This window comes from Astyanax mexicanus, chromosome 15, assembly GCF_023375975.1.
Source record: "Astyanax mexicanus isolate ESR-SI-001 chromosome 15, AstMex3_surface, whole genome shotgun sequence".
Classification (NCBI taxonomy): Eukaryota; Metazoa; Chordata; class Actinopteri; order Characiformes; family Acestrorhamphidae; genus Astyanax; species Astyanax mexicanus.
The window spans coordinates 17,871,077-17,884,695 of record NC_064422.1 but is presented as its reverse complement, the minus strand read 5'-3'; the positions used below and the strand labels follow the sequence as shown (position 1 = coordinate 17,884,695).

General features: G+C 41.1%; 1 protein-coding gene across 1 annotated transcript in view; it reads left to right on the top strand.

Moving 5' to 3' along the window:
* Window positions 1-13,619, top strand: part of vclb (vinculin b) — a 51,929-nt gene that overhangs the window by 34,836 nt on the left and 3,474 nt on the right. The window contains exons 10-20 of the mRNA XM_022666041.2: window positions 375-550; window positions 2,144-2,334; window positions 3,224-3,423; window positions 4,765-4,893; window positions 5,092-5,241; window positions 6,290-6,398; window positions 7,236-7,538; window positions 8,061-8,185; window positions 10,104-10,286; window positions 10,421-10,624; window positions 10,780-10,884. Coding sequence (XP_022521762.2) covers window positions 375-550; window positions 2,144-2,334; window positions 3,224-3,423; window positions 4,765-4,893; window positions 5,092-5,241; window positions 6,290-6,398; window positions 7,236-7,538; window positions 8,061-8,185; window positions 10,104-10,286; window positions 10,421-10,624; window positions 10,780-10,884 — 1,875 coding nt within the window. The remainder of the gene's footprint in view (window positions 1-374; window positions 551-2,143; window positions 2,335-3,223; window positions 3,424-4,764; window positions 4,894-5,091; window positions 5,242-6,289; window positions 6,399-7,235; window positions 7,539-8,060; window positions 8,186-10,103; window positions 10,287-10,420; window positions 10,625-10,779; window positions 10,885-13,619) is intronic.

Here is a 13,619-nt window from a genome sequence, read left to right as displayed (position 1 = left end):
GCACTGTTTTAAAAATTGTGTGGTCACGTAAATTTGCCTTGAAGCTATGGAAAAGTCTTGAAACAATTCATGAAAATGTATTTGTTCCAAAGTGTATAAACCCTGAGCATACCACTAACACTGATATGAAGTAAAATAACAGTTGAGCATTATGTTTAGGACACCCTATTCCTACATGGGTTTTCTCTCATGGCAAGGCATCCAGCTGGCAGTTTTCAGCAGGATAATGCTCACTCACACACAACAAAATATTTTCTCAGCTTCCTGCAGATGGGGAATATTATGTGTAATGTGTTATAATATGGTACTGAGCAAGAAGGATAACTATTATTGAGGGCCGTATACACACTGTATGTGTGTGTGTACGTTCACAGGGATGGCTGGCGGATCCTGCTGCAGGTCCTGAGGGTGAGGAGCATGTGAAGGCGGTTCTTGGTGAAGCAAGGAAGATTGCTGATCTGTGTGAGGACCCACGGGAGAGAGACGATATCCTTCGCAGTCTGGGAGAGATCTCCGCCATGACCGGCAAACTTAGCCAGCTCAGGAAGGCGTGAGTACCCACAGAGATCCGTCGGTGCTGATTGGTTAGCTACGTTAGCCTCATAGTTCCAGTGCTAATTGATGTACATGTGCTACAAGGCTAACGTAGCTAACTGGTAGAGTATTCTCCATACTGTTAGCTCCTTTAGCTGTGTATTAGCTCCAGTGCTAATTGATGTGCAGTACATTTGCTTCCAGTACTGGTTAGCTACTTTGGTCTCATAGCGCCAGCTCTAACGGATGGGTATGACCTTAAACTACTGGTTAGTTACATTATTTTTATAGCTATAGTTTCAGCTCTAGTGTCTATTATCAGTGTTGGGCACGTTAGTTTAAAAAAGTAATTAGTTATAGTTACTCGTTACTTCTCCAAAAAGAGTTACTAACGGAGTTACTCCACTATAAAAGTAACTAGTTACCAGTAAAAGTAACTATTGCATTACTTTTGTGTTACTCGCCCCGTAAAACAAATTAACAAAAGAAAATAAAGTATGTAATTAATATTATTATTAAAAAAATAACAAATGAAAATAAACCCAAAATGTTGACAAAAATATAATTCAACAAATAAAAAAAAGAAACGAAAAACTCCACATGACCAAAGAAAATTACTAAGACTTCTAATACTGAAAAAAATAACCCGGAAAAAAACAAAAAAGCGTCTGGGGATGAAATTAAACAAACCAAACCACACTAAAAAAAACAACAACAATCTAATGACCATTAAAATGGAATTAATATAACAGTTTAACAGCTGGATCAAACAGCTTCACCAAGGAGGAAAAAAGAAACCGGAGCAGCTAAAGAAAGCTTAACGTCCTTAAAACGGAACTTGGCCTGTCCACATCTGAAAAGAATACAACAATTCTCTCATTAACCTCAACAAATTCTTCAAATATCTTATAATTAAAAAAACAAAAGAAGAGAATATTCCTACCTGGAGTACAGCTGTGGAACAGTGAAAGGGCGATGAAAGGAAGAGATAAAGCTACAGAAATGCGCAGCAGAAACCGAATAAAGTGCTAAGGACCCCGGCACTACACTACCACACCAATCACTGAATTGATTAGAGCATGCAGATCGTTGCAATTGTGCCTCACTTCACCACGCCAAACCACAGGTAAAGCCACAGGCCCAGCGGCCAGAAGCTCAAGTTCACCGGAAAGAGGAGGGGTTAACCAGGGCAAACGACTTCCTAAACCCTGCCACTATCCCTTTTTATAGGGTTAGAGCGACCATTCCACCATCCTTCCGTTCCTTGTGATTCACACGCACACTTGCATCTTTGTCTGTATGTACAAAGTTTTAAAAAAACGTTCATTCAGCTGCTAAAGTAACGTGCAGTAACGGGGTGTCGGAAATGGTAACGGCATTATAGTTACAGTCCGAGTAATTATATAGATTACTCCTTACTGAAAAAAGTAAAGGCGTTAGTAACGGCATTTTATTTCAACGCCGTTACTCCCATCACTGTCCATTACAGGTTAGCTGCAGTACCTAAGTTGTTCCAGTGCTCATTGTTGTATGTAAACTTTCACAACTTTTTTCATTACTACCACATTAGCCTCCTACACATAAAGTAACCTTTTTTGTGTGTGTATAGAGGTAAAGGTGACACCCCCGAGGCTCGTGCTTTGGCTAAGCAGATTGCTACAGCTCTACAGAACCTGCAGTCTAAGACTAACCGCGCCGTGGCTAACAGCCGCCCGGCTAAAGCTGCCGTCCACCTGGAGGGAAAAATGGAGCAAGCCCAGCGCTGGATGGACAACCCCACCATGGACGACGGAGGAGTAGGTAAGTGTGTGCACACACATTCTGCACTCTGTTTATTGTTGATGTAAAGTTAGGTTTGTGCACTGTTCGTGTCCATGTGTGTGTTTAATTGGAAAAGGCGCACCTGCGTAACTAAGATAGGTATGAACATCTGATGGTTGACTGGACTGTTGTCAGGGTTATAATCAGCCAGTGTTTTTCGCTGCCAAGATAGCAATATGCCAAAAATGTACCTGCACATACCTCACTTCCAGACCACTATGCCCATTAGGGGTGTGCCATATTGTATCGTACACAATAATATCGTCAACATTTTTTAATATTGTGAACGATTATTATACCCTAAAATATTGTGCCATATCACCCATCCTGTTTCCCATTATATATCTACCAGAGACTATAGATTATATCTGTCCAGTATCATTTATTTTACTTTAATCCTGGATATATGGAGATATTTGGAGTGCATTATTTTTAGTATCATGACATTCTGGATCATTGACTTCTGTTACAAATCTGATACAATTCTTGTATTTTTTTAGTATCTCTCTTAGGGGTTTGTAATATTATATTGTATGTAATAATAAAAGATTTTTTTTTATTTTCTTGCAGTGTATAGTGTATGTTTTGTCATATCGTCAAGAATGTCATTATCACGAAAATACCATGGAATATCGGGATATTATTTTAGGGCCATATCGCACACCCCTAATGCCCATCACCGTAGATATATTAGTAAGGCGTGAAAATAGACCGTTTTTTAAGGTCTAAGATAGCAATGAGCATCGTGCACAGGGTGTAAGAACTGTGTATTCTCTGTAAGTCTGGGTGCACCAAGCAGTTCCATACAAACAATAATAATTCTATATCACTCCTTATGTCTGATGTACTGGGCTGTGTCTGTGTTTAGGTCAGGCTGCGATCCGGGGTCTGGTAGCTGAGGGGCGTCGGCTGGCGAACGTGTTGCCGGGGTCGCAGCGGTCGGAGCTGTTGGGAAAGTGTGAACAGGTGGAGCAGATGATGGCACAGCTGGCTGAAATGGCGGCTCGAGGAGAGAGTGAGACACCGCAGGCCCGAGCCCTCGCACAGCAGCTACAGGAAGCTCTCAAAGTAAGAGACACAGACACAAACACACTTAAGGCTGGGTCATTTCTACTGCATATGTGATTGGGTGTGCACACCACAGCATTGGACAGTCCTCTTGTAATACCTCTTGTACCACCATTCCAGAAAACTGCATACTTTAAAGTCACTGAAAGTTTTTAACACATTTTTTTTTTAGTATTAATTTCTCTTATTTGGCCAATTAATGATCAAGATGCATAAGAGAAAAAGGCTAGCTTTATTTTTTTTACTTTTTAAGTGGTACAGCCTCCACATCTGGCCATTTACTGCCGTTACGTCACTTTGGCAGTGTGCCAAATGGCAGAACTGCATCTGTAACCCTGCGTTCACACTGGAACGCGACGAGTCGCTTGTGTCGCCCAGCGTTTGTCGCTTGTGGGCGTGTCAAGCTCAACGCCCGCGTTTATCATGGTCCAGCCTCCGACAAGAAAAAAGGCACAAAAAAGGAATCACTTGGCCACTTTATTCTCCAGCTATAACTCCCAAACTTGCTGGACTCTTGTGCGTTTCTGTGATTTAACTGCGCTGGAAACGCAGCCGTTCCCACAGACTGATGTGGGTCCACCCCGTTCAACAGAAAGAACCGGGAAAGAAACTAGAAATTCAGAGGACGTCGAACCGCCTTGTTTGTGATTGGTCCAAAGAAAAGCTAGGAGCCAATTGGGTTAGAATGTCGCTTCACCGCGTCATAACTCATTTGCATAGAGTTGAGAAAAATTCATCTCCGTGTCGCTTGTCGCTCTGTCGCTTTGTCGCCTCTCGCGTGTCGCGGCGACAAATCGCGCCCTGCCATAGGAAATGAATGGTCGCCTGTCGCTTTGTCGCTTTCCAGTGTGAATGCAGGGTAATAGGTATGAGCCAGTCTTTAGACTAAAGTTTTGAAAGCGTCATATGATGCAGCACTTTTACTCATGCTTTCAAACCTTACACACAGGCAGGAGCTCCCCCTGCTGGTCTGTGTTTGTGCTGCTGGTGATTTCCCTCTATAACTTAATCCTGTAGGTCACAGGAATGTGTGATCTCTCTCAAAAGCTGCACATCTGTCTCTGTCGTCAGCTGCATTGAACTTTTTGATCTGTATTGTTTAATATTCTAAACTGTGACTACAAATATAACACCAAGCTAATCATGGAAATTATTATATGATTTAAAACACTTCATTTAACTTCCAAGTTTTTTAAGTGCATAGAGATTAAATAAATAAACATCATTACATATTTGACCTGCAGTAATCTCTGTATCAGTTTGTTGGGCTCTGCTTTTAAGAATAAAAGCCCTACTCATATTCAAAATATAAGTGTGTGTGTGTATTTATGTTTATTTCAGGATCTGAAGGGTAAAATGCAGGAGGCCATGACACAGGAAGTCTCTGACATTTTCAGTGACACCACCACTCCCATCAAACTGCTCGCTGTGGCCGCCACCGCTCCCCTCAGCACTCCCAACAGAGAGGAGGTACAACATACACAACAAAAACACATACAAAACAGGATTTAGCACAAATCCCTCGACTCTTTACATGCATTTTTTTTAATCTGTTAAAATAATCCAGAAACAGAAGAGATCCATAACATTATCTATTACAGAAATACTGTCGTTTTTATACTTTCTAGGAGGTTATTTATGTATTTGTGTGTGTGTGTTTGTGTTTAGGTGTTTGAGGAACGAGCAGCGAACTTTGAGAATCATGCCAACCGTTTGGGGGCAACAGCAGAGAAAGCAGCCGCTGTTGGAACAGCCAATCGCAGCACAGTAGAGGGAATCCATGCAGCCGTCAAATCTGCCAGAGACCTAACACCGCAGGTACACAGCTGTGTGTGTGTGTGTTTTTGCGTGTGTGTTTGTGTATGTGTTTGTATGTGTGTGTGTTTTTGTGTGCATTGTATTCTACATTTTTTTTTTAAATGTTCTGTTGGTTAAGTAAGAAATAACCCATCTAAAGCTTTTGGTGGACAGATTTACAGTAGTCAGTCAATCAGCCAATCAATCAATCATCCTTTATTTTCACTTGGGAATACATTGATGGGAACTATCATTCTCAATGCAGCCAAGCATTTACAATGTAAATGGACTAAAAAAATATTTACAAATATTTACAAAAATAAAAACCAGGTAAAATAAACAAGAAAATAAAAATTGAATGGCAAAATAATAAAAAAAAAATAATTCAGAATAAAAGCAATCAAATTAAGAGGAACAATTAACACAAAAATAACAACACAAATAAAAATATATATGAATAATATTAAGGCCAAAAGTAAAACAGGGAATAAAATTAGAAAAATAATGAAATAAATACAATTAGAAGGCCAAAAGGTAAAACAGAAAATAAAATAAATACTGTGTTAGATGGTGTGACAGGTGATTAACTAACTGATCAATTTTAACATTTTATAAATCTAATTCTAATTATATGCATGTGTTTAATATGATAATTTGTGTTTTTTATGTAGTGATTAAAAACTTTCTTTTAGAATTAAATTCTGGCTAGTGTGCTGCATCTGTAATTCCACCTCAAGCAGGAAATCCTAGGAGCTGATTGGCTCTGACATGGATCAAGCCATAATATATTGTTATGCAGAATAAAATAAATCAGCAGTGACAGAAATACTCTATACCCTGAATATACCCTGTGCTGAGTACAGTTTTTTATGTATGTTCTGTACTTCATCCAGTTAAACAGGAATAATTACACTCTCTGTAATAAAGTGTGCAGTTGAGCAATGTTCATTAGGCACTGATTCACTAATATATGTTGTTCAGTGTTACTTAAGCACTGATGATATCCACAATATGCTCATAATAACAAAATTAATCAGAATGTGATTAAATGTCATTAAATTCTCTGCAGGTTGTATCAGCTGCTCGAATCATGCTAAAGAATCCGGGGAACCAGGCAGCTCACGAGCACTTTGAGACCATGAAGAACCAGTGGATCGACAATGTGGAGAAGATGACCAGTACGTTCATGTTGATTTGCTTATTTTATTTGGATCCCCATTAGCTCCTATAATGATAGCAGCTATTCTTCCTGAGGTCATGTATTAAAATATTCATTGAACTTTGTTTCACACAGTGCTGTTCTTTCACACCTTTCCCACTAGTTTTGCGTGTAACTGTTCTTTTACCTCCAAAAAGGCAACTTTACAGGAGAAGAAACAAATCATCACTTTTAATTGAAGTCAGTTCAACATTCAGTTCACCAAATTAGGCCAAAATTAGACCTATAATCTATAATTTCACTAGTTTGTGTAGGCATAACCCATCTGATTATAGAATTTGAAAGACTAAATCTCTACACTGACTGACATGCCGGGCACAGGAACTAGTATTGTGTCCCATGACTTTTGCCATGTCCAATGAAAGCTAAATGTGAATGTGTACACATGGACAATTCTATCCACATTCGATAGGATTCGATATTGTTCGATCCTTACCACCCACTGCACTGTCCACTGTGGCCGGTAACGCCTTCTTTTGTGTATTCCTGGTACACACATAACCCTGTAAATCGAGGACAGATAAAACCCTGAACAATATAGCAAATGTAATGTCCCATCCATCTGCACTCACTATTAGACAACACTCCAACTCCCATAACTCATATCATGCCATGGGCACACTGGCCAGTGTTCACATGATAACACCTCACAACGTATACACGTGTCGTCATTCTCAAACTGTTCCGTTTCATACTTTTTTTCATACTTTTTTCTGCTGTCTTTTGCTACTATTAAAGATTCTTTAAGTTTTTATATAATGTCACCATGCTAACTCTTTATTACTCTCTCTCTCAGCTCTGGTGGACGAGGCGATAGACACCAAGTCCCTGTTGGACGCATCAGAGGAGGCCATTAAGAATGACCTGGACAAGTGCCAGATGGCCATGGCCAATCACCAGCCTCAGATGCTGGTTGCCGGGGCAACCAGTATTGCCCGACGGGCAAATCGCATCCTGCTGGTGGCAAAGCGTGAGGTGGAGAACTCTGAGGACCCCAAGTTCTGCGAGATGGTGAAGGCTGCGTCCGACGAGCTCAGCAGCACGATATCGCCAATGGTGATGGGAGCCAAGGCCGTTGCCGCCAACATACAGGACCCAGGTGAAACCCTTGTAGTTTTTGCTGTAGTCACACAATTAGTTGGTCTTGTTGGTCATCATCATCTAGGTGTAGCAAGACATGTTAACTAAAAGGACCTTCAAAAACAAAGGATGCTAAATGCTGGTTGTGTGAAGGATTTCTGACTCCATTATACAACACTAAATGGACACTCCTTCTTAATAATTGCTGACACACGTGTGCAAAAGCACACACAGAGCTTGTATTATCTCAGTAGAGAATTACTGTCAATTGAATTGGACAGATAAAACAGATTAAAGCACAAAAACAAACATGAACCTATTAGTATTGCACCAACTGCAATAATTTTAGATGTTTTTTGTTTGTTTGTTTTTCATTTCCCTTGATTTCAGAAGAAACTATGGATGAGCAGATGTCCCAATATTTGTGTTCACATAGTATTAAAAAAAAAGGCCCAGCAACATTATTTTGGGTTGAAGTAAATGCATAGCCTACATAAATTCTCAATTTCAAATGGTCCCTCTCTCTCTCTCTCTCTCTCAGCTCTTCAGAAAGGTTTTATGGATTCCGGCTACAGGATTCTTGGTGCCGTGGCTAAAGTTAGAGAGGCCTTCCAGCCACAGGAGCCGGACTTCCCACCACCCCCTCCTGACCTTGAACAGCTGCATGTGAGTCCACTTGAGACCCCCTGTTCCCTAAACTCTGATCTTTCCCTGCTATGTTTTTCATGTCTTCAGTCACCATCAGGGTATGGAAAATGCTTTGGACAAGCTGCATCATCAGTGAGGATGTGTGCACTAATGCCATGTTCTCAGAGTGGTCAGATTGATGTACTGTTTTCACTTCTCCATGATTCTCACAATTCACAAAATCAGGAATTTGTAAAGAACCTTTTAGACTTCAGAAGGTCACTCCATCTCCTTAATCACCTTGGGTGGTGTAATGGAGTGTTGGGGAGACTGGGTAGGGTAAAGGGTGTTGAGGAGATTGAAAAAAAGGGATGGCTAAAGTGTGACATTGAGGAGGTGTGGGTGGAGTTATGTTAAAGGAGAACTCTGGTGTAAAATGGACTACACAAAGAGTACACCTCTGTTCTCCCGCAGCCTTCCAAAATTCAGTCATTTTATAATTTTTGCCTAGCACTCTTTACAACAGGCACTTCAGGCCATAATTAGCCCTGACAATGTAGCGCCAGACAGATTGGAGCGACGCTTGCCGAGCCAAATGAACAGACAGGTTTATTAACAGGCTGATAACCAGATATTACAGATATCAGAGCCAAACAACAATCTCACCAAATACCAGAGCCGTAGTAGTATATCCAGTCCGTGTTTGAAACCAAAAGACAGTCCAACCAAACATTAAATCCAAAAGGGGCAAAACAAGAGACATAAACCGATAAACCAGAAAAGAGGGTCGTAACAAGAAGGCACTAGAAGAACACATGGGAAACGCTTAGTATGCAACCAAAGTCAACAATACCTCGCGGAGATAGTTTACATAATGCAGCCTTAAATACGAAATACATGATGAGCATAACCCGGAACTTCCTCAGAATACAGGTGAATCTGAGCGTTGGAGCGTAACGTGATTGGGTGAAAGAGAGCGACTGACGATGACGTCATAAACCATAGGATTCTGGGAAATAGAGTCCGGAGGTGTGGGAGGAGAGTCAGGCGGCGTGACAGACAAAACGTTTTTTACACTATTATCCAGCCTCAACATAGCTCCACACCTCACTGGTAGAACTCTGACATTTAAAACGAGGCATTAATAACTTAAGTGCACAAGTAGGTTATTAAAAAACACTGTTTACATCCCATAACACTAGCTTCAGCTAGTCATGGACGTATATACATAGACTCTACATAGCCTGCCTCCTTGTGTAGCTGCCAGTGCCCAGTGCATTTATTTACACTGAGAAAAATGTTTAATACACATATAATAATCACAACTCTACCAAGTTTAACCCAATTTTCACATGGTTTGGTTTATTACAAACTGCACAGATGTATTAATGAGACAGGACGCTGTCACAAATTACAAATACGAGCCTGGATAACATGTTAAAAGAAATTTATTGTGGCAAATTATGCCACAAAGCGGGTGTTGTAAAGAGTGCTGGGCAAAAAGCACAAAATTACTGCATCTCAGAAAGCTGCAGGAGAAAGGAGGTGGGCTATTCAACAAAGGTAGATACTTTTTATCATGTTTTACTACACCCAAAGTCCATTTTACACCGGAGTGAGTTCTCCTTTAAAGAGACTGAGAGCCATGGTCCACTGATGATATCATGTACAAAGATACCATAGAAAAAGCAATTTGGTTCCACAAAAAGCCATTATAGACACTGTTTAAGGACAGTTTTGTATGTTTCAGCTTGTCAAGAAATGTGTGTGCAAAGTGTGTCCTTTAGAGATGGCCCAAAGTGCTTTCAATTTTGAAGTTTGAACCTTTAAAGAACCTTTAAAGCATTAAAGATTTGCATTTGAGGAGAACCCCCATTCTGGACAGTGCTTTGAACTCTGAATTATACTATGGAGTTACTGTTAAAGTAATTATCTTCATTGCTCTGTTCTGCATTAGCTGGATGATGCTGCTCCTCCAAAACCCCCACTACCAGAGGGTGAGGTGCCACCCCCAAGACCTCCCCCTCCGGAGGAGAAGGACGAGGAGTTCCCCGAGCAGAGAGCTGGAGAGATGGTCAGCGAGCCCATGATGGTCGCCGCCCGGCAGCTTCACGATGAGGCTCGCAAATGGTCCAGCAAGGTTAGGAGCGTTGCTTCATGATAATGTCCTAGTTTTACCAGGGCTGTTGTAAATCACCAAACATGTGCTGGCTAATCTGAACATTTCTCATTTTGTAATTCTGTAAATGTGTTTGTTTGTGTGTAATGGTTTAGGGTAACGACATCATCGGTGCGGCGAAGAGAATGGCTCTGCTGATGGCGGAGATGTCTCGGCTGGTGCGGGGAGGCAGTGGTAATAAACGTGCGCTGATCCAGTGCGCTAAAGACATCGCTAAAGCTTCAGACGAAGTCACCCGTCTAGCCAAGGAGGTCGCAAAGCAGTGCACAGACAAACGCATCAGAACCAACCTGCTGCAGGTACCAACACATCCTAGCAAGACACTGTTTTAACGTTTTTTTTTTTGTTTTTAATCCAAGTCTTTAAAGGTTCTTTAATGTGATATTCATTGATTTGATCATGATTTGTGACGCAGAAGAGCTCAGTTGTAAACTCTCTCTCTCTCTTTTTGCAGGTGTGCGAGCGTATTCCCACCATCAGCACTCAGCTGAAGATCCTCTCCACAGTAAAAGCCACCATGTTGGGGCGCACCAATATCAGCGAGGAGGAATCTGAGCAGGTGAGAAACAACAGCCTCTTGCTCCATCCTCTCCCTGACCCTGTGTTCACAATGGGAAGCCGCAAGTCACTCGTGTCACGCCAAGTTATCTCTTGTGGGTGTGTTTGAGGTTGTTTGAGTTGTCGTATGTGATTTTGTTTTACCGTGGTCGGGTACCATGCTGGCTAATTTAGATCACTAACTATAAAACTATCCGGTACTTTCTTTTACGCCTCACTTTTCTACAAAATGTCCTGAATATATGCAAATATGCATTATATAAAACAGCAAAAAAATAGTCAGCAGTTTTGGGCCTCTTTTACATGTTATGATAATATAATTGTTTGCTGGTAGGAAACAAAACATCAGGGAGCAGAAGCTGGGAAACTTTGGATGCTGTGTCAAAGCAATTGGTCTGAGGAATTTGTTCAGCCCATCAGTTCAGAATGTCGCTTTACCACATTGTAATTTATTTGCATAAATGTGAGAAAATCTCAACTTAAATTGTCACTTTTTTAATCTCACTATGAGTTAATTGTGGTTGTAAATAGTGTTTTTGGTAGAAAATGCCTACTTACTTGTTATTGGTGTTGTTGTTGTCACCTACCAGTGTGTACGATGAGTTACTTTGTTTCCAGCTCCCCTGTAAACTCCTATATTTAGCAGTCATGCCTGTCAGTCTCTGATTCTTTATGATTTTAAAGATGTTTCCTCTCGTTACTAATCATGCTCTTAAAAGATGTTTACCTGTTTGAATCTCAGTTCTTGTCAGTGGTTCTTTCCTTTTCCTTTTGGGCTTTTTCACAAAAAGAATTCTGGTTCTTTAGCCAGTTTGGGCTTCTAGGAACCGTGGTGCTTTTTTTTCAGCAAACCAGCCCGCATTTCCACCAGTTTAATTGGAACCATCAAAACATCTAATCATACGTCGTCAAAAGAGGGCGTTGCAGAGCGGCGGTAAACAGAAGCGATTACAGTTTGCGTTGAAGAACCTAGTCTTTTTTGGTTCCCGCTGCGGGAATCTACTTTTGTTGGTGGAAATGCAGCGAAACGTTTCAAAATTAGATTCATGAATCAGATTGGTTTCGGTTCCACATTGTTGAAAAATGGCTATCGGTGCCTTCCTCTCAGTTTCCTCCTTATACCCTCTCTTCTCTTTCCCGCTCTTTTTGAGTCTGTGGTTGTTTTTATAATAATAATAACTTTTATTTCAGGTGCCTTTCTGTCACTCAAGGACACCTTACAAAGTGCAAAATAATCATTAAATAAAACATACAAAATACACAACATTAAAAAACAGGTTAAAATGAGAAAATGCAAGAAACGATCAGATGGAATAGGCAAGTTTAAACACGTGAGTTTTGAGGGTGGATTTGAATTGTGAAAGTGAGTTAATTTGTCTTATATGAGGTGGTAAAGAGTTCCAGAGTTGGGGAGCAGAGCGGCTGAAGGCTCTGCTCCCCATGGTGGTGAGGCGAGCGATGGGGACGGTAAGCTGGATGGTGGAGGATGATCGGAGGGAACGAGATGGAGTTACAACCTGAAGAAGATTAGAGAGATATGGTGAAAAAAAATTGTAAATGGCCTTAAAGGTGAGCAGAAGGATTTTGTAGTTGATGCGGAACTTGACCGGGAGCCAGTGGAGCTGTTGGAGAACAGGAGTGATGTGGTGGAAGGTGGGATTCTACTGATGATACGGGCAGCTGAATTCTGGACCAGTTGAAGCTTATGGAGAGTTTTATTGGTGAGACCAAAGAGAAGAGATTTGCAATAATCAAATCGAGAGGTAACAAGGCTGTGTACAAGAATGGCAGTAGCATGAGGAGTAAGAGAAGGGCGAAGACGGTTTATATTGCGGAGGTGGAAGTAGGCAGACCGGGTGATGTTGTTGATGTGTGATTGAAAGGAAAGAGTACTGTCCAGGATGACACCCAGGCTCTTTACCTGTGGGGAGGGGGAAACGGAACAATTGTCAATTTTAAGAGACAAACTGTCGGTTTTGTATAGAATTGATTTTGTGCCTAGGAGGAGAACCTCAGTTTTATCACTGTTTAGTTTTAGTAGATTTGAATTGAACCATAGTTTTATTTCAGCCAAACAGTCAGTAAGGTAGGAGGGTGGAAGATTAGAGGTGGGTTTGGTGGAAAGGTTGAGCTGGGTGTCGTCCGCGTAACAGTGGAAATGGATGTTGTATTTGCGGAAGAAATTACCAAGGGGAAGGAGATAAATGATGAATAGGAGGGGCCCCAGGACAGAGCCCTGGGGCACACCTGAAGTGGCAGGGGAAGGCTGAGAAGTAAAAGTTTTGAGCTGAATGAACTGAATGAAGTGCGGCAGGTGAGGTATGATTTAAACCAATTTAGAGGAGTCTGAGTGATACCAATGGAAACTAGTCTATTGAGGAGTGTGGTGTGACAGATGGTGTCAAATGCTGCATTAAGGATAATAAATTGTGTTAACTAACATCTGGGAGGAGGAACGTGCTTCAATCTAGCATCCTATCTTGACCCGACGTCAAGTCTTTGTACAACTCCACTACCTCATGTCCCGCTGTTAACTCTTACCTCTACTTTCTGACTCTACTCATCAGAGGGGGAACTGGCTTCCCACTATAAGCGGAAGCCACCTGAACTCCAGCCCTGAGTTCTCTTTCCTCTCCATCTTTTCCTTATGGAATGTTTTGAACTAGCAAAGGAAATTTTCTTTGAAATCATGGGTCATTGAGAAATGCTATTTTTTTTTTCTAATGCTCTTCGAGA